Below are 19148 nucleotides of genomic sequence, written 5' to 3'. Positions count from 1 at the left end.
GAGGGAGCTGCATGGGTGCTGTGGGACGTGGGGGGCTGGTGGGAAGGTGTGAGACATGGTGGGGCTGGCTGTGGGGTGCAGGAGGTGGCCAGAGGTGCAGGAGGTGGCCGGGGGGTGCAGGAGGAGCAGCAGCCCCAGCATGACAGCGGGGCTGTGCAGGAGGAGGCTGCAGCTCGCCATGTCCCCGGGCAGCCTGAATGGGGGCCACAACCCATCCTGCCCCCACCATGGCACTGAGGGAAACTGAGGCACGGCACGGTGGCATTTGGTCTGGAGCCATCCAGTCCATGCATCGCGGCTGGCTCCGGCACTGTCCCACATGCCCCCAGCCCTCCCTGCCGCTGTGGCCCGCTGGGACCTCGGCAAAGCCCCAGGGAGGTGAGTGGTGGCCTGCAGAGCCTGTGGTGACCCACAGAGGTGGCAGCCTGCTCCTGTGAGGTGGTGGCCGGGCTGGGGGTCACGGCCTCCTCCTCCCCTTGCTGCTGCACCGTCCTCGCCTGCTGAAGGAGAAATGCTCCAGCCTGCCGATGCCAGGGGAGAGAAGAATTTCAGAAGGAAGAGTCCTTTACACCTGGCTCACAACATTCAAAAAAATATATCTGGGGAGATCGTTGCTGTGATACTAATAACACAGCCTGGGGACAGGGCTGAACCCCTGGGCCCGTCCTGCCCTCACCGGTGTGCCAGCATAGTCCCAGCCACGGGCAGATGGCATCGGTTTTGCCGTGGTGAGCATGAGCCATGTGTGCATCTCCCCCCACCCCACCCCACCCCACCCCACCCCCCCCGCCCCCAGCCCGCACCCCCGGGACACAGTCGAAGCCAGTAAGTGCTGGCACAGGGACCGAAGGCACCGTACGGTGCACGATGCTCTTTATTGGTATCAGGCAGCTGTGAGCTCCGGGAACAGGGGTACCGGCGGGAGGGGAGGGTTGTGGGGGCAGTTCCCCCCCTGCCGGCAGTGCTGAAGCTGCTGGGATGTGGGATGGGGAGAGGGGTTTAGGATGCTGAACAGCTTTTACCCCTACGCTGCACATGAGTTTCCCAAAAGCAACGCTCATCCCAAAAAGCAGGGGATTTTCAGGAACATGGTCCTCTGGGACACATTCCCCTTGGGGGAACAGTGGCCTGGGACCTGGGGTGGGCTGGTAGGGAGGAGGAAAGCCGTGCTCCGACACGCTGAGCATCTCTCCGCACCTCGACTTTGGTGGTCTCCGCTCTGCTCTTCTGTGGGGGGCAGAATGACACCACGAGAAGGTGACATCGGGGAAAATACTGCAGACATTTATTATTGTGGTTACTTAAGGAAAATCTCAGGCACTGTCCTGGGGCACTTAAGCAGAGTGGTGGAGAGGCTTCAGCAGGCTGGGGCCAGAGTGTCCATCGTAGTATCATTGCTGCAGGCAGTGTGGTCTTCTGGCTCCTCGAAGACACTCCGGAAGGCAACCTGGAGGGGCACCAAGGAGCAGTGCCTCCAGCAGCTCCCCACCAAGAAGTAGATGAAGGGGTTGATGCTGCTGTTGATGCAGGCGAGCAGGAAAACAACCTGGGAGGATGCAACAGTGTAGCTGAACTGCTGCAGGAAATTCCAGATGCTGAGGGGAAGAGCAAAGAGGAGGAAGAAGAGGACGGTGAGGAAGATAACGATGTAGAGCCTCCTGGGCTGGCGCTGCTGGGAGCCACACAGGACCTTAATGAAGAATATTGTGCTGGAAATGACCATGAGTGGGGCAAAGATGAGGAAGTTGAGGGCGTACATGGAGATGAGAGCCATCCGGCAGTGCTCATGCTCGTGCAACAGGCACAGGGAAGTCACTGCAGCAATGACAGCGATGGAGAGGGCCCAGAGCAGGGCACACACCACAGCTGACAAGTGCTGGGGGTGGCGGATGCTGGAGCAGAGGATGGACACGCACCTCTCAATGCTGATGGCCGTCAGGAGGTACAGGCCCATGTTGTAGGAGAACAGTGAGAGCAGGAAAAGTGACCTCAGGTACACCAGGGGGACAGCAGTGGAGCAGGAGATGTTCTCCATTATGTAGAGGAGGCCTGAGGTGACCATGAAGAGGAGGAAGGTGAAGTCAGCGACAGCCAGGTTGAGGATGTAGACAGTGATGGGGTTCCTGCGGATGCGGAAGCCGAGGAGCCAGAGGACAGCCCCGTTCCCCACCAGCCCACAGAGGCAGATGAGCAGCGTGACAATGTCTACAGCCACGTCGGTGACATCTATCCTGCACTGGTCATCTCCATTGCTGGTCGGTGTGGGTGGTGTGGGAGGTGAGGACATGTTGTTCACCTCCATGGATGGATGCTGGGCAGGAGGTGGGATGTGGTCCCCAGCTGCGGTCAGAACAGACGGGGAGTTAGTGGCTTGGGGAAGTTGGGGCTGAGCTGTGTGGCCCCTTGCCAGCTCCCTTGCTGGAAAGGCATCAGTGGAGGGCAAGCGGGATGTGCTGGGGAGGGGAGTGGTGGACTGTTGGGTGGGAGAGGGAAATGAGATGGGAGGGAGAGGGAGGTTCACCAGGAGGTGCAGAAGGCAAGCGCAGGGCAGTGGGGAGAGGACCTGGGGAGACCGCTGCCGGTCACTAGGAGAAGGTGGGAGGGAGGTAGCTGCTGGGAGTGGATGCTGGAGAAAAGGGAGGTGGGATGAAGGAAGTGAAGGAAAACATTGCACTTAACTGTTAGCTTAGATGAAGCAGCAGGCAAGGGCTGTCTTTCCAGCTGGGCTCAGGCAGATCAGCGTTGGTGTCTTGGCATCTCATGCTTCCTTCGGAGCCATATCCTGGCGTGGATCCTCCCAGGAGCGTTGCTAGAAGAAGAAAGTCCCCTGGGTCACCAGGAGGTCCCCGCTCTTGTCCCACTGGCTCCTCTCCGTGTCCTGTCCCTGGTGTGCCCCCCGGCAGCGTGCACAGCTCCCCACCCCCCCTACCCCACCACCCCCCCGCTGCAGCGGGGTTGCAGGGGAGTCGGGAATGGCTTTGTATCTGTGGCTATGTCAGAGCTCCGCTTCCTTGTTTTTATTCATCTTGCCCTGTTTTGCCACAAAGGAAGTGGCTTTTGCCAGAAAGCAGAAAGCTCTGCAAGCAGAATTTTGTGAACGGCTCCTCGTTTACTCCTTATTAGGAACACTCCTCCCTGGACAGATGCTCCCTGACTGCCTTCCCTCTCCTGGCAGGTTTTTCCCGCTCTTCATTTCTCCCCTGCCTCTCGCAGTGCTCCCCAGACCTCAGCATCCCCAGGGGTCATTGCCCCTCCAGCAGGAGAGCACGATGCTGGTACTGCTGGTAATGCCAGTGGTGCTGGTGATGCTGGCTGTGCTGGCAGCACTGGCAGCACTGGTGATACTGGCAGTGCTGGCTGTGCTGGCAGTGGTGGTGATGCTGGCAGTGCTGGCAGGGTGGCTGGGTGCTTCTCAGAAGAAACTCCCTTTCTGGGAAGAGCAGGAGGATCATCGCCGAAACCTGCCCTGGGCCCAGGGGAGCACACCTTCAAACTGGAACCAAGAACTCGCATTTCTTGTCAGTCTAATGTAGGCCTTGACAGCCCAGTTGAAGCACAACAAACAGATGTTTTCAGCCAGCTTACAATGCTACTAGCACCTATAGCCCAGACTAATTATTGCTAATACCCCTTAGTAATGCAGTGAAAGCTATTAGAGACCAGGTTTTGGGGTGCTGTGCCCCCCTACCAGTGGGCTGCTAGACTGAGCTGCAGCCATCCCAGCTCTTCACCAGGGGCACATCCTCCTCCTCCTCAGTCTGGGGGCATTTGTGGTTGTTTTTAGATGATCCCACCCCTTTGGTAGCCTACACACTCTGGGATGTGGCTCCTGAGCTTGGCCTGGGTGTTATTAAACCCTCCTGTGGCTCACAGCTCCTGCTCAGGTCTGAGCAGAACGTCTTGGAGGCAATTGCTCCCCCACGCCTGGTCTGGCCATGGGATCCCCTGGGTAGGTGCATGGGGACACCGAGCTCCTTGCAGCCACTGCACAGCCTGCAAAGGGCTTAATGTTATAGCCGATACGCTCTGACCAATTAACAACCTTGCTGTGGTGTTGAAAATGACAACGGCGGGCTGTAAAGTGAGGGTCATGGTTGCCTCAGCTATGGAAGAACTTCTCCGGAGGGATCCACTGCCCTGAGGAGTGTCTTCCCTCTCCCATGCCATGGTGCCCTTGCAGCTGGGAGGTACTTTTGGCTTCTTTTCCAGCTGACTACCTGGTTCTTTGCCGCAGCAGCCTTCAGCTGCTCTAAAACATACTGCGGATGCTTAAAATTGCCTCACAAAGAGACTGGATTTATCCCATTCACATTTCTAGTTTCAGCACTTCCAGCAAGGGCAGGGTTTCATATTAAAGTCACTTCATACCAAAGGCCCTTCCTTCAGCTGGCTGTGTTATGGAAGCAGACCCTTTCACCCATGTTCTGTGTGAGAAGCTGGACCAAGCTGCATAGGCAGAGCCCATTGCTGAGCCGTGAGCCCTGGGAATGCCGTTGGGAGCTGTGGGATTCTCCCCGCTCCCTTCTGCACCCCCTGGCTAAATTCAGCAGCTGCTTCCCAGCTTCAAGGCAGGCAAAACCAGCAGGGCCTCCACAGCCACCCCCGTTAGCCTTTGACAGAGCTTTGCCTGTTTGCAGAGTCAGACGTTAGCCGGTTTGCAGAGTCAGAAGGGAAAGAGCATCTTTACTGCGGCATTCCTGGGCTTTGGGTGGGATGGAGTGGGACAGCCTGGGAGCCTGGGAGCAGGCACATACATGTGTGCCTCTGCAGTGCCCAGGGGATTTCTGAATGAAACCTCCCACTCATTCCTCAGGTATCCCAGGCATCCAGAAGGGAACCGCTCCAGCTGTCTTCCCAACTGCTTGTCTGCACATACAGCCCATTCCTTAGCTCTCCCAAAGAGATTGTTGTGTGCTGACTTCAAGGCTCTTTTGGGTTTTTTTTGTCTGTTTGTTTGCTTTGGTTTTAAGGCTAAATATAGCATTCTGAGTCACTGTGAGTTGCACTGGAGTGCTTCACAACACCGACCTGCAGGAGCGGGGAGGAAGCCCTCTATTCCCTGGCCACTAATTACCTGGGCTGGCTGGCTGCAAACGAGCTGACCTCAACCCCACTTCCAGCTCAGCCATGCTTCCATCCATCTCCCTCCAGCCACTCAGCTGGGAAATACAGATAAATACATTGCAACTGGCCAGAGACTGGGAATTCCCTGCCACACATGGGGAGGGCAGCTGAAAGCATCACTGTCTTTCAAAATTGGTACATGGAGTTCATAAAGAACTGGCCTTTTTTTTCCCAGGTTTTGTCAAGCAGATGGAGACATTATTCCGGGGGTGATAGGAATCTGTTTTCTGCCTTTTGGTTTTTGCTGAGTCTCTTAGTTTACCTGATAAAGTGCATATGAAGAAGACATCTGGTTAACCTGAATCTTCAGTGTGTTGGGATTCTCTGTAGAGTTTTTTTTTTTACAATAAAGGATTTTGCTAAATTAACTTCAAAAAGTGAAAGCCAGGTCACAGGCAGAGGAGCCCTGCATGGCAGCGCTGCTGTGTATCACCCCTTACCTCTTCTTTTTTTTTTTTTTTGGGGGGGGGGGAGGGGGGGTGGTGTTTTTCTTTTGTTATTGGGAAAAAGAAACAGATTTTAATCTCCTCCACAGAAAGGGCACTATCAGCCCCACTCTGGTGGTGGGAAGGGTGATTCATCTGAGGACGGGACAGCTTTGGCAAGAGGTCACTGGGCTCTGCACCATCCTCATGGCCACTTAGTGTCAGAAAGGGGAATTCTCCTTGTCATCAACTTCTTGTCATGAAGATGTGAAGAAGTGCAGAAAGGCACATACTGCAGCTAGCCTTTTGCAGAGTTTACAAAAGACAGCAAAATTAAATCTGAATATCATAACCTGTGACTGTCTTTAACATGGTCTTACACCTCAGGGAACAATCCTTTACACAAAAGAACAAAGCCTCTAATTTTGTGCAATTCAAGCCACTTAATTGCCAGCGTTACAACCTCTGAGCTTGAGGGAATGGCTCTTTTCTCTCCTGCTTAGTGGAGTCGGATTTTTCTTTTTTCCTGCTGCAAACAGTTAAGGATCTGTGCTGTTTCTTTCCAATCAAGACTGTGTCATACTACAAAGTATTATTAGTAAAAAAATCTCAGGGGAGGCGTCACACAGGAGCCTCCTTATCGCTCTCATATCAGTAGGCACCTTCTCTCCTACAAGCGCAGACATGGGTGCTTGCAGGGGTTGAGATGGCTCATTAACACTGGTAAATTTTGCAGCTCATGTAGAGTTTTTCTCCAGATGCCTATTTTTATTCTAAGAAAACAGACCTTAAGCACACAGCATCACCCCTCAGTCATGCAGAAAAGTTTTCAGCCTTTTGGTAAAATTGATTTGTGCTACATCTCTGCAAATGGACTTCAGGAGCACACACCACGGTTTGCTCAGCCCCTGGGTGCTGACACAGCTCACATCTCCCCAGCTGCTTCCACAGATTGTTGCCCAGTGCCGTGGGCTCCTCAGGGCAGAGGGTTCACATGGTCACCTCTGCAAGGTTTGTACCCTGGGGAAAGCCAAAATAAAGCAGATCCGTGCTTGGACAAGTTTCAGTGAGAAAAAACACCTGGGAAGTGAGAGCCATAGGCATGCTGCCATGCCATTCACGGGTAGGGATGCTGCAATGGGTCTCACCCAGAGCTGAGCACAGATCCGGTGCCTGGGGGCTCAGCCTGCCTGAGAGGAGGAGGATGGATGGTGAAGCACACCTTGCAGCTGCAGAAGTCGGGAGGTACCGCTCTGCAGACCTGTGCCGTTTTGCACTGGCTGGAGATAGATTAAGAAAGTTCTGGGGCATGCTTTCCCTCTGGCCCACAGAAATCTGACTGAGCAGAAGCTTTGGGAGCAAGAGGGAGATGGAGCTGCAGTGCAACTGCATTGCATTTAGCCCAGCCTGTTACTGGGGCAGGGCACTTTTAGCTAATCCTAACATTGCTTTGGCATGAAAAAGCTACTACCTTTGGGTTGATTCTTGCAGGGGATGAAGGAGAAGCCTGGCAGCAGCATTAGTTCTGAGCTGGCAGGGTATATTGCCCATGGTCCTGCAGTGCGTGACTATTCCCAGCCAGCCTAATACATTTCCTCAGCGAGCAGGGGCTTCCCAGAGGATGCTGCACTGGGACACCCTGTCTGCTCCTCCACAGCCAAAGCAGCTGCTGGGAGTGTGCCGACGGGGAATTTGCAGCAAGCCGTCCCAAAGGACTTGTGGTCGGAAGGACATCTGGGGCAAAGGAGCTGGAGAGCTGGAGGTGGCAGCAGTAATTATGGCCGGCTTTGGCAGTGCCCTTATTCACTGGGACACTTGGAAGCTCAGCACTAAGATACTCAAATTTTTCCTAGGCTATTTAAACAATCCAGGGTGAAAGGCTTGCCCTTTGTTATCGATCATATGTTTTTGTTACTACCCTGTTAGAATTGCTTAGAATTTTCTTCTAATTTCTTATAATTGTATGGGTTCTCTTTGCTTGCTGGGTAGGTTGTAAGAAGATGTTTCTGCCGGGAAGTTCTCCACCCGAGCCGTCCCCAGCAGTGCAGTGTGAGCTGCAGGCAGAAGAATGCCGATTAATTAACTTCAGTTCACACATATGTTTCTGTGGTTTGGCATTACGTCCAGCTGGCCCTGCATATGGCAGAGATGGTAAAAGACCATTTCCAGCTCTGCTTTCTGTTTTGTGGTTTGTTTGTTGTTTTGTTGTTTTGTTGTTTTGGGTTTGTTTTTTTTTTCCTGGGATCATAGTGATCTAGAAGGGGATACAAAGCAAATCAGGGAACCTTCCAAGGAGAAGTTGATCAAGTCTTTTCCATGGTGGTGCTAGGAAGGAAAAAGTGCCGCGCAGAAGATGCTGTGAGGCAATAGCTCGTGCTGTCTGGTGAAACCCAGCCCTACAGAAATGCACCGGTTCCCTGTGATGTCCCAAGTGTCTGTGAGAAGAGCTCACTCACGGGTCTGCTGCTGTGGGTATTGCTGAGCACTCCGTGACTTCGGAGCGGGAAGAACTCCAGGATTCATGGCCAACTCACAGACTGTGAATTTGTTTCTTAATATTGCCCTCTTCTCCCTATTTTTACCATAGAGAGAAGAAACTTTAACACTTAAAATGGTGTCAAAACCTCCACTTAGGGACATTGACAAGGAACTTGTTACCCTTGTCCCCAGCACGGCTGCTGCCATATCAGTGGGAGTTATCCACAGCCAGCCTGAGGAGGAATCAGAGATTTTGATGCCTAAGTGGCTGCCACAAGGTGAAATCAAGAAACAGGCACTCAGTCCCATAATCATCACTGTCACTGCACTGGTTGTCCTTGGGTGCACCAGGACCCCTGGGTCAGGGGCTGCCACCAGGAACCCTGCATTCCCCAGCCTCTGGCACGCGTCTTCTTCCCCAGGCAGCAGCTGTCAGCATTATTTATCATGTTAATAATAAGAACAACTATTATTTGTTATTATTTATTTATAGCTTAATGTATCTATTATTTGTATTTGTTATTTGCTATTTATGTTATTTATATTTTTGTTTTATTTATAATTTTATAGTATTTACAATATTTGTTATTTATGAATAGTTATTTATTGTCTATAATTTATTTACTATTTATTCACTAATTTACTATTTAGTGTTTATTATCTACCATTCACAGTTTATTATTTGCCATCTGCAGTTTATGATTTACTAGCTACTATTAGTAGTAGTTATTATTCACTATTATTTACTTACCACAGTAGCATAATTTAACATTAACAAATATTTAACAATATTTACAGACAGTTGGGAAACATAGCTAAATAGCTGCTGGCTGCACTTCTCCACTGGCTAGGGAAGAGCTGTCGGGAGGAATCATCCCCACAGCAGCCTCCACCTTACGCTTGGCTCCGCTCTCACCATCCTGCTTATGAGCTTTATTACTCCCTCCTTTAAGCTCATTTTCTGTTGAAACCATCCTTTAAATATAAAAAGAAGTGTGATGCAGTGCCAGGAGCCCACCACCCCTGGGGAAGGTGAAGTTGCTCTCAAAACCAGCTGGGGGCTGGAGCAGCTGGGGATGCTCGGGAGATGCTGAAGGGCTGGGGCTGCTGATGGCATCAAAGCTCTCCTTCGGTCCAGTTTAATTATCATTTAAATAAACATTATTTATTAAGGAATGTGGAGGAGCCCAGGTTTCATACCAAATCAGGACTGGTAACTAACGTCAGGAGTATTTCACCTTCTGGTTGACCAAAGCCATAGGGCGAGCAGAGTACCCCACCAGCACGCCGCACCCCCCGCCCCCCACGCTGCCTGCAGCCAGGCAGGAGTCAGGATGGAGGTGCAGGCAGGACTACAGCCGGGGGCTGGATGGGATGCTCTCCCAGCCATCTGCATTTGTTTCCCCTTGCTATGGGTGTCTCCAATGATTTCTCCTGATCTATTCCTTTAGAGTTGCTGTGCAGCAGGCAGATGTCCCTGGCCCCAGAGAAGACACTTGGAGCAGGGCAAAGGGATGGGGCTGCTGCCATGAGGAGGCTCCTGCCCTGAAAAGACCGCTTGTGCAAAACAGACCCCTTCGAGGACTCATGCCGTGTCCCTGCAACCTCAGCAGACTGAGACATGAGGATGGGGCACAGAGCAGCCACCCCCCCAGCAGTGTCAGAGGAGGGCAGGTCCAGTCATCTGTGTTGTCCCTGCGATGTGATGGCTGGGTGCGTCACACCATCCCTCTTCCCTCTTGCCCTCTACATGGCATGGGGTGATAGAAGCATCCAGCTCAGCTCTTGAAAGCAGGGAGGCGAGTGTCAGTGGGTGCTGTGTTGAGCAGTATTTCCCTGGGGTTGATGGGGAGCTGGTGGTTTCTGTGTGACATCAGAGGGTGACATTCACACAGATGGGAACTGTGACACATCTCAGAAAAGTTTCCACCAGGCACAGAAGACAAGAAGCGAATGAGGAGGAAGACGATAATTTTGTGCTCAACACAACGGTGGGTTTGCAAAGGGGAAGTGTTAGAAGTGACTATTGGATCAGTCTGTGACGCCTGCCCCATGAGCGTGACTCTTTGGCAAGCTGCTTCCGCTGCTCTCAGAAGTGACAACCAAGCCCTGGCACATCTGTGTGCCTGCAGCCACGCGCCCCTGCGCAGAAGCCCAGGGCTGTGCTCCCGGGGCCCTATTTGGCCTTCAGCTGAGGAAGGGACCGGGTGCCAGGGCCCACAAGCAGAGCACTGGAGGAACCTCATCATGGAGTTACCTTGTTCCTGGTGGCCAGATCTCATCTGGGATTGTTTTGGAACGGCAGCTTTGTAAAATTTCATGTGCAAGTCTGGCAGAGAGGACTGGAGTTTGCAGCTCTGTGATACCAAGGCTGTGCAAGGGCTCTGCCCTCACTGGACGCCCCTGTGCCTGGTGAGAAGGGTCTGGGTCTTGCTTCCATTCCTGTTGCTGGGGCACACTGCTCTGCTCTTCCTTGGTCTTTCCATTCTTCACATTCAGCTTCTCAGTCCTTTTCAGTCCTTGAAGGGCAAATGGCTCTGCATGCCTTTTTTGATCCTTCCATTCCTCTCCCAGCTCTCTGTCTGTCTCCTGTTACCCTGGGCCCAAGCTCTTCCCTCCTATCTCTACTCCTGATCTCCTCTCCTCTCCTCTCCTCTCCTCTCCTCTCCTCTCCTCTCCTCTCCTCTCCTCTCCTCTCCTCTCCTCTCCTCTCCCCTCTTCTTTTTTTCTCTGCTCAGTTCTTATGTTCTCCGGGTTGCAGATGTTGTAGCCCCTGGAGGAGGGGGGAAGGCTGACTGACAGGAGGACATTCACAGTACTGGGGACCTGAGAGTCACTAATTTTACCTTCATCTCTCGCCTTTCCCCAGGCGAGCACAAGAGAGAAAGGAGGAAGATGGACCGACATCCCAACAACACGATCCATGGCTGGCGTGCAGTGTCCCCGCTGCCTACGGAGAGCATGGTCTCTGGGGATGGACACAATGAGACCAGGTGCTTTACAGAACACATCCCTGAAATCGTCACCGGTAGCATCACGCTGCTCATCTGCCTGTGTGGGCTGGTGGGGAACGGGGCCATCCTCTGGCTCCTCAGCTTCCGCATCAGGAGAAATCCCTTCACTGCCTACCTCCTGAACCTTGCCGTGGCTGACAGCTGCTTTCTCCTCTGCACATTGGCTTTCCTTGTGATATATCACATGCCCATGCTCAGCTGCTTTCAGCCAGAGCTTTTGCGGGTGCTGCCGCTATTTCACTCCATGGTTCTGCTCACGTACAGCACCAGCCTCTATCTCCTCACAGCCATCAGTGTGGAGAGGTGTGCGGGTGCTCTCTGGCCCTTCTGGTTCCGATGCCACCGGCCAAGGCTGCTCTCAGCCGCCATGTGCAGCCTGCTGTGGGCCCTTGCCTGTGTGCTCGCTGGGCTGGTGTACTTTGTGTGTGACCTGGGTCACTCTGGACACTGCTGGATGGTTCTTGGAACCTTGTGCTTTCTCAATTTCTGCTTTTTCACCCCCTTTATGGTTCTTTCCAATGTGATCCTCTGTATCAAGCTTAGGCGCAGCTCTTGGCAACAACACCCAGTGAAGTTGTACACGGTCATCTTCCTCGCGGTCTTCTTCTTCCTCCTCTTTGGCATCCCGCTCAGTGTCCAGATCTTCCTCAACTTCTTTGTCTACATTAATTTGGTCTTTGAGATCTGCCTGTTGCTGGCTTCTGTCAACAGCAGTATCAATCCGGTTATTTATGTCCTGGTTGGGAGCTATGGAAGGTTCAGGTTCAGAGGATCTGTCAAAGTGGCTCTTCAGAGGGTCTTTGAAGACAGGGCAGATTCCCAAGAGGTGGGTGAGACCCCTGTGATGGGAATTGTTGCCTAAACCCCTATGGCTGCAGACTGGCACTCAGAGAGGAACAGCTCTGCCTCTGCACCCCGGGCCAGCACCCATGGGAGCAGGGTCCTTGCCCAGCTGGGTGAGCACGACTGGCAGTGGGTAGTCACGCATCCCCCAGGACATGGGCACGCTCGATGAGATTTCCAGGGGCAGGGCTGATTTCCACCTCAAACTTATTTATAATTTATTTTAATAAAATTGTTTTTCATGTAATTTACTGGTGATTGCTGTTTCTCCCCTTGCTGGGTCCATGGGGTGCCCTTGCTTGTTCTTAACATGATAGTTGTGACAGTCCCCTCATGCTGCCCACTAGTTTATAATGCTGAAATGATGTGGTCCAGAAAGTCCTGCCTCATCTGCTCTGCTGTTCTCCATGGCTAACACAGCCACAGTCCTGGGCCTCAGTCTGTACCTTGTCTGCTTCCTAGCAAGGAGAATCCCAACTCTTCCTGCTGCTACCCTCTTCTGGGACCTTGGTGCCTGACACTAAAGCACTGACCACTCATCGCCTTGATCCTCAAAAGCCCCCCAGACCAGAGGAGATGATGGTGAGGGACAAAAATGTTGTTTTCAGCTCCCTCTGGCTTAATGTCCTCCTGTGCCACAGTCTGGTAGAGAAAACCCACCTCAGCCTGGCTGATGCTGCCAGCAGCCAGACCTTTACCCGGCCAAAGGGGCTTAACTGGGGAGGTGGGAAGGGACAGGCAGAGGCAAGTGCTGCCGGAGAGCAGCATTGTGCCAGGTTGGACAGAGGATGGACAACCAGACTGCTAGTGGCTGGTGGCTGGTAGAAAGTGCAGGTTTGTGCACGGGGTGGAGAAGCCCATGGAGCAAACTTCCAGGGCAGATCCAAGAAAAGAGACAGAAACAGAGGCTGGAAGGCTCTCACTGGTGATAGCTCGAGGAAGCTGAGCTCTGCCTGCCAGGTGGTTGTATTAGCTTTCCCAACACACAGAAACAACTGCTACTAAATCCATAATATTTACAGAACATAGCTTCCTTGTAGGCATACAACAAATAACTGATGTCTGTAGATCTTGTGTTGAAATCCACATTTTGGATGATCGTGCGTGGGATGCTGCCCATGAAAGCAGAAGCTGAGAAACCCTGGCTAATCCTGCTCTCTTGTCGAGTATACAGATAGACTGGGCATCAAGCAGTTGTGTTGCAGGGCGTTGTGCTGGTGTACCTCGATGCTTTCCTTATCATGACCTGTTTGCACTTTAAAGGGTTGGCTTGGTGAGGGGATGTGAGATTCTGTAGTCGGGGACACAAATGTAGTAGGGAGGGAGAGAGGAAGCGGTTTTAGTCCTGGGCCTCCTGTGTGCCAGATCCCAGCAGGAGCACTCCTGCTCCCACATGCAACAGGAGCTGTTTGCATTTGACCTTCACTGCAGTCAGTCTGGGTAGGAACCATCCCACCTAACTTCAGCTCTCTAGAAACTGCACCGGTCTGTCTGTGGGAAATGTTGTAGGCTGCTGACTGACTACAAAGGGAGCGTAGAATGCAACTCAGATGAAATCCATAAATTTTAGACGACTAGAGCCAAGTAAGCAGCGTTGATTCACCTCTCCTGAGGAAAAAAGATTTCCCTGAAATCCTAAGTCATGTCTCCACTGCCTACCTGGTTCATACCCAGATCTTACTATTCAGCCAGCTCCTTGATTCATGTAGTAGCATGCTCTTGGAAACTGTGTTTGAAGATCAAGTATCGCTGTGAAACTGCGGTATACAAGTCACAAACCTAGATCTGCATCAGAACTAGGAGTTTTGCAGCAACGCCAAGCTTGTAGCGCAGGGTCCTAGAGATACACCCCGGAACGATAGGAGAAAAGTTCAGCCAGTTCAAAGATATGAATATTTTGGGATCAGGGTTGCTTTAAACTGAAATGAAACAGGAACCTAACAGGGAGACAATCTGCTTTTCCCATAGGTCTAGTTTCTGAGACTGACTTTTTTGTTAGTCATTTCCTGTACAAAGCCAAGAATAGATTATAGCCAGAACCCTGGTACTGCCAAACACAGTGAAACGGTTCCCTGTTCGCAGGAACCCTGGAGAACATGGCCTGCTTGGCTAACACGGACAGAAGTGGTTTGTGAAAGGACCTGAGAAAGACCTCATGCTGGATGCTGCACAGGCTCACCCAGGCAGGCTTCGGTCCAGTTTTCCAAGTGATAATTCCGGGAAACCTCATGAAGATCCCGTCACGGGGGTGGCAGCTGGCAAGTATGAGGCGATGTGAGGCTGCTCTGCTTCTGCTCCAGTGAAGTTCTCCAGGCTGCGAGAGGAAAGAAGGTCAGACTTTTCTGGGTGGGATTTTTAGTTTAATCAGTGCCTCCCCTCACTGGTGTTGAACCTGTTGATCAATTTGCACCAAATCCGATTGTGGAATAGCAGTGTCTAGGATATTAAGATTAAATATTATGGAAGAAGGTGGTAGGGGAGTGCTGAAATGAGTATCCCACTGAAGGAGCCTAGCAGCTTGGTAGTATCAGCTATAATATTAGACAACTGAGAATCCATATCAGATCCACCCCCAAAACCACTTCCTCTTTTATATCTTCAAGGACAATCCTTTCAGCTTATTATTTTCCTCCTCCACATCTGTCCTGTCCAAAGCCAGGGACGAGGCACCTCCCTAGTGTCTGTTCTACTTCTGTACATGTTCTTGTGCCAGGCATGTCATACCCACCTCCCCATGTCCTCCCTTCCATCTCCTGTCCCTCGTTTCTCTCTGTGCTCCTACACATGGAAGCTGGGGCATGGCTGCAAAGATCTGAAAAGCCTAGTGTGGGGGACAGCAGAGCTGCTAACATGTTTCTGTTTCATCTCATCCCTCCAGCTGTGTGACCGGGGAAGGAGAAGCAGCAGTGGTTTCGTGAAGAGCATGTTGTTCCCCGCCATGGAAAGAGCCAGCTCTGTGTGTTGGAGCCAGGCCGGTGGGACAGCATATAACAGGAGCTGGCACCACAGGCTGCTGAGGCATGAGGACAGTCACTACAACTGGACAGACTGTGAAGCTGGTCACTTGAGCAAAGTCCCTGTCACGCTGCTCATCTGCCTCTGCGGGCTGGTGGGGAACGGGGCTGTCCTCTGGCTCCTCGGCTTCCGCATCCTCAGGAACCCCATCACTGTCTACGTCCTCAACCTGGCTGTCGCTGACTTCACCTTCCTCCTCTCCATCACCATTGCCCTTGTGATATTTCACAGCCCAGAGAGCCTGTGTCACAGGCTGAGCTCACAGGACATTACAACTGTGTTGAACATCACCATCCTCTTCTCTTTCACTGCCAGCATTTACCTCCTGACCGCCTTCAGTGCCATGACGACTCTGTCTGTCCTCCGCCCAGCCTGCTGCTCCTGCCACCACCCCAAGCACTTGCCAGTGCTGGTGTGTGCCCTGCTCTGGGCTCTCTCCTTCCTGCTTGCCGTGACCCTCTATCTCTCTCCTGCGGTGCTCATTGTTTTTGCCCTGAGCTACCTCTTACCGGTGCTTACCCTGATTTTTTCTGGTCTAACCCTGCTTTCAAGGGTCTTGTGCTGTTCATGGCAGTATCCTCCAAGGAAGCTCTGTGTTGTGGTCCTGCTAGCTGTCTTCTTTCCCTTCTTTACCGCTGATTTTGTCTACTGGCTCTTGCTAAGACTGTTTGATTTTTCTATTTTTGTCTTTGACACCTCTCTCTCTCTCGCCTGTGTGAACAGCAGTATAAACCCTGTTATTTACTTCTTGGCTGGGAGCTGTGCAAAGAAGTTCACACTCTCTGTTAGGGTTGCTTTCCAGAGGGCTTTTGAAGACATAACAGAGTCCCAAATCAGAGGTGAAACTCCCAGAGAAAACACAGTGGAAACAGCTGTTTAAACCTCTGGAAGCCCCTCCCTTAGAGAAGATGCTCTAGGGATGGAGACATCCTGTGAACCAGGGCAAGACAAGGAAGAGGCTTTGCTGTGGGTCTGGTTGCAGCTGAACGGAATTAGCTGCAGCACAACGAAACATGCTGGGTGGCGCAGGAACTCCTGCCTGGGTTGGACACTGGACAGAGCGATGAAATACTCATCAAAACCTTTTGCTTTGAAACTTTGCTTTGAATATGTTGTATTCAACAGCTCGGAGCTTCGCCTGTCCCAAAAGTGAGCTGGCTCTGCCCTGTGCACTATTAAAACAGCTGCAGAGACTCAGCTCCTGCCCATGGATTTTTTGTGTGTCTGCTTAAGAGCAGAGTGCGGGTGGATGGGAAAGCTTGGCACAGCAGGGCAGAACAATTCCTGGGCAAACCCTTGCGTGTGCATCTTCAGCTTGTGAAGAGTATGTGGACACTTCACATTCAGCTTTGTTACCAAGCAAGCAGGCATGTGTTTGGGATGGCCCCTGGAAGGCTTTCCCTGAAATGCATTGCTTCAGCTGCAAACTGGGTTTGGTCTGTGCATCATGTGGCTTGTCTGCACGCAAGGGTTTTTGACTGGAACAGCCTCTTATGGTTCCTCCCACTTTTCTCCAGGCTGTCTGGATGGTTAGCTTGAGCAAATGCCATTTCGCAACCATGACCTGAGGTCTGTATTCGTTACTGGTGAGTCTGTTCATTATTTAGAAAAACAAGACGAGCAGGGTTAAAATGAAATAATCCAAAAAGCACAGCCCTGTCTGAAGACTCTGTAAAGACCGGATTTTCTGTGTGAAAGAGGATACAGGGAGAGGGAAGGAAAGAAGTGGACTTTTTAAGGAAAAGACCCCGTTGAAGCCATGAGGACTGAATCCCCGTAGCCTGGCCCAGGCTCCCTGGTGAAAGGGGCAGTGGCAGTGCTTTCTCCACTTCTCTCTCCCCTCCGTGTCTGTCATCCCTTGCTGTCAAGGAGGTGGAGGGTACAGCAGCTCTCGTCAGCCTGGGAACTAAGCCGCCAACAAACCACTGCTTTTGAGCTGGTTTTGTTTCCTGGTGTGACTCCCCACCAGGCTGCACTAACTTCAGTATGAGCACCAGGGAAAGGTTGGGACAGTGCAGCTGGCAGGGAGGGGTGGAGGGAGGAAAGGCATCAGCAAAGCAGACCCAGGAACTACTGATGCTGTGGCCTCTGGGACCTGGGATAGCGACACAAATTTTTCTGCCCTTTGCCTTGTCCCTTAGCCCAGAGCGACATGTCACCTGACAGGCTGGAATGAAAATTAATCACTTGGTGCAGTACAGGTACAGAGCCATGATAACTGAACACATAAAACTCTCTGGTGGAAACAAGAAGCTCAGATAGGTGCTGGCCTGGGTGACACTGCAGACAAGGGAGACCCCAGGAAGCAGGAAAAGCACATGAAAGGATCGTGGTCCCTCTGCACCTGCCTTGAGCGATGCTCCGTGGATGATGGGAGCCCTTTCCTGGACAACAGAGTGTAACTCCTTTACTTTCCAAAGGACAGGAAAATGGGAAAGAGGGAGAAAAATCCCCCTCTCAACTATGGAAGACTCCTGCCCTGTTCTGTAAAACAACTCTGTTAATAAATGTTTCTTCGATGTTTAATCTCATCATGGGTCTTCAAAGCATGACTCACCACCCATAGGTTATACTCTTGCTTCTCTTTCTAAAACGAGAGGCACAGTAATTACTCTTGGATTTAAGGCAGTGGGAAAAGGACAGACAACTTCCCACTGTGTAAGAGGCAGGGAAGTGGGTGGGTGAATACAGGCAGCCCTGCCACCCGCAAATATGATGATCTTCCCTGTCAGGCTGCGTGCCTCCTCACTGCTTTTCTCAGCAGTCTCCCAGCTGGTGGGATGCTGCGAGGTCCCTTCCTTCACATCTTTCCCTCTGCCCTTCCACCTCTGCCTGCCTCAGCTGGCTTCAGCCCTCCATCCTACAGGGAGGCGCTCTCCTGGTGTGCTCAACTGTTCCTGAGGAAAGTTTTCAGCACATGTGGGCAGCTCCACTGCCATGGCTTGGCTCAGCTGGAGGCTTCTTACAGTGAGATACATCTCTGCTAACTGCAAGCATCCCAGAGACATGTTGTCTGCTGGCCATGTCCCTCCCAGAACGAATGAGGAGGTCTTGGCACTGCCAAATTACTCATCCCAGCTACCGTAGGATGATGCACCTCTGGACGTACCTGCCTTCCTCATAAACAAGACAGAGGCTTTAGAATGAGAGGAAATGAGCCATTTTGTGACAGAGTTGTCAGTCTTGCTCTTTTCAGCTGTGTCAGTGAAGCCCAGCTGTTGTTTATTCAACAAATTTTGGGGTCAGAGTTACCATCTTGGAAACAAAACAAAGAAATCCGAATCTCATTTAGGACTAGTAACAAAATGACGCCTTAGGTAGGTAACTAGAAAAAGACCAGTGCAATCATGATTTTGGAGTGTATGGTTAGTCATTACAAAAGCTGTGCAGCAGAGCTGCTCAGCTCCTTCTGAAGATGGCCAGGTTCAGGGTGGAGGCAGTGACGGGCTTCCTCTTGATGCTGAAGCTTGGGAAGCAAACAATGGCCCCATTCCCTGCCAGCCCACACAGGTAGATGAGCAGTGTGATGCTCCTGATTTCCATAAAATTAAGTGGCCCATATATCTGGTTATGTTAATTTCCATATTTCAGGCTCTTTTTGGTCATGGACACAGAGGTGTGTTCAGTGGAGTTACTATGAAATCTTTGCTGTGAGCAAAGAGAGTAGAGGAATTAATGTCTCTTGACTTACTAAGACTATCCAAACTGGTAATCCCCTGGCTTGCTTCACAGCCTGGCTTGGAGCTGTGTCTGGGGAGGGTTTGGTGAGCTGTGCCAAAGTGGGTTCCCATCCCAGCCTCTGCAGCTGACATTTGCCCACTGTGCTTCTCTCTGGCATCGGAGAGGTGATCTTTGGCGTCTGACACCCAGCATTGCACTGTGTTATTTCATCTTCACCTTGAAATATTTCCTTTCCAAAATCAGTGCCTTTTCTGAAGACACAGCTCTTTCCATGTGCCCTTCTGAGTTTGGAGGACAGGGTATCATAGCCTTGGCTGAAGTAAGGCAAAAGAGTCTGAAGCCTCCTTTGGGATGCTTCTGTCCCTGTGGACAAAACTTTTGTGGAGATTTTGAAGAGTGAAACATTCTTCAGCTCCTCCCGTGTTTTTTTCTGTAGGGGCTGATAGTAGCAGGGCTGGAGCAGATTCCCTGTCCCCTTGCAGGGGTGATTATGGTGCTGTCTGGTTCCTGAGAGACCTCAGCAGGGAAGTGGCAACCTCTGGGATACGATGCCTTGTCAACCAGCCGT

At 51.7% G+C, this 19148-nt stretch overlaps 3 protein-coding genes across 4 annotated transcripts; 2 read left to right on the top strand and 1 right to left on the bottom strand.

Annotated features, from left to right (window-relative positions):
- Positions 1 to 1263: 1263 nt before the first annotated feature.
- On the bottom strand, positions 1264 to 2922 carry LOC101914242 (mas-related G-protein coupled receptor member H-like). Its single transcript, XM_005243449.4, has 2 exons — positions 2680 to 2922; positions 1264 to 2340 (listed from the first exon to the last, which is right to left on the bottom strand). The coding sequence occupies exon 2, from the start codon at positions 2300 to 2302 to the stop codon at positions 1358 to 1360; it is 945 nt and encodes a 314-aa protein (XP_005243506.2). The 5' UTR covers positions 2303 to 2340; positions 2680 to 2922; the 3' UTR covers positions 1264 to 1357.
- Positions 2923 to 10888: 7966 nt separating this feature from the next.
- LOC101913905 (proto-oncogene Mas-like) lies at positions 10889 to 17348 on the top strand. Of its 2 annotated transcripts, XM_005243447.4 has the most exons (3): positions 10889 to 11020; positions 13967 to 14215; positions 14763 to 17348. In XM_005243447.4, the coding sequence occupies exon 3, from the start codon at positions 14808 to 14810 to the stop codon at positions 15777 to 15779; it is 972 nt and encodes a 323-aa protein (XP_005243504.3). In that variant the 5' UTR covers positions 10889 to 11020; positions 13967 to 14215; positions 14763 to 14807; the 3' UTR covers positions 15780 to 17348. The 2 variants fall into 2 exon arrangements, with proteins under 2 accessions (XP_005243504.3, XP_055670498.1); XM_055814523.1 differs by lacking the exon at positions 13967 to 14215 and having other exon boundaries at positions 10891 to 11020.
- Positions 10923 to 12135, top strand: LOC101914073 (proto-oncogene Mas-like). Its single transcript, XM_005243448.4, has one exon. It carries the CDS (start codon positions 10923 to 10925, stop codon positions 11901 to 11903), a length of 981 nt encoding a protein of 326 aa, XP_005243505.3. The 3' UTR covers positions 11904 to 12135.
- Positions 17349 to 19148: the final 1800 nt, after the last annotated feature.

Source organism: Falco peregrinus, chromosome 9 (assembly GCF_023634155.1).
Source record: "Falco peregrinus isolate bFalPer1 chromosome 9, bFalPer1.pri, whole genome shotgun sequence".
NCBI lineage: Eukaryota > Metazoa > Chordata > Aves > Falconiformes > Falconidae > Falco > Falco peregrinus.
The sequence above is the reverse complement of the archived record's forward strand: the minus strand, read 5'-3'. Positions and strand labels throughout refer to the sequence as shown.

Bases quoted from the DNA above. Each gene is read 5' to 3' on its own strand.
- LOC101914242 (XM_005243449.4), bottom strand. From the start codon at position 2,302: ATGGAGGTGAACAACATGTCCTCACCTCCCACACCACCCACACCGACC.
- LOC101913905 (XM_005243447.4), top strand. From the start codon at position 14,808: ATGTTGTTCCCCGCCATGGAAAGAGCCAGCTCTGTGTGTTGGAGCCAG.
- LOC101914073 (XM_005243448.4), top strand. From the start codon at position 10,923: ATGGACCGACATCCCAACAACACGATCCATGGCTGGCGTGCAGTGTCC.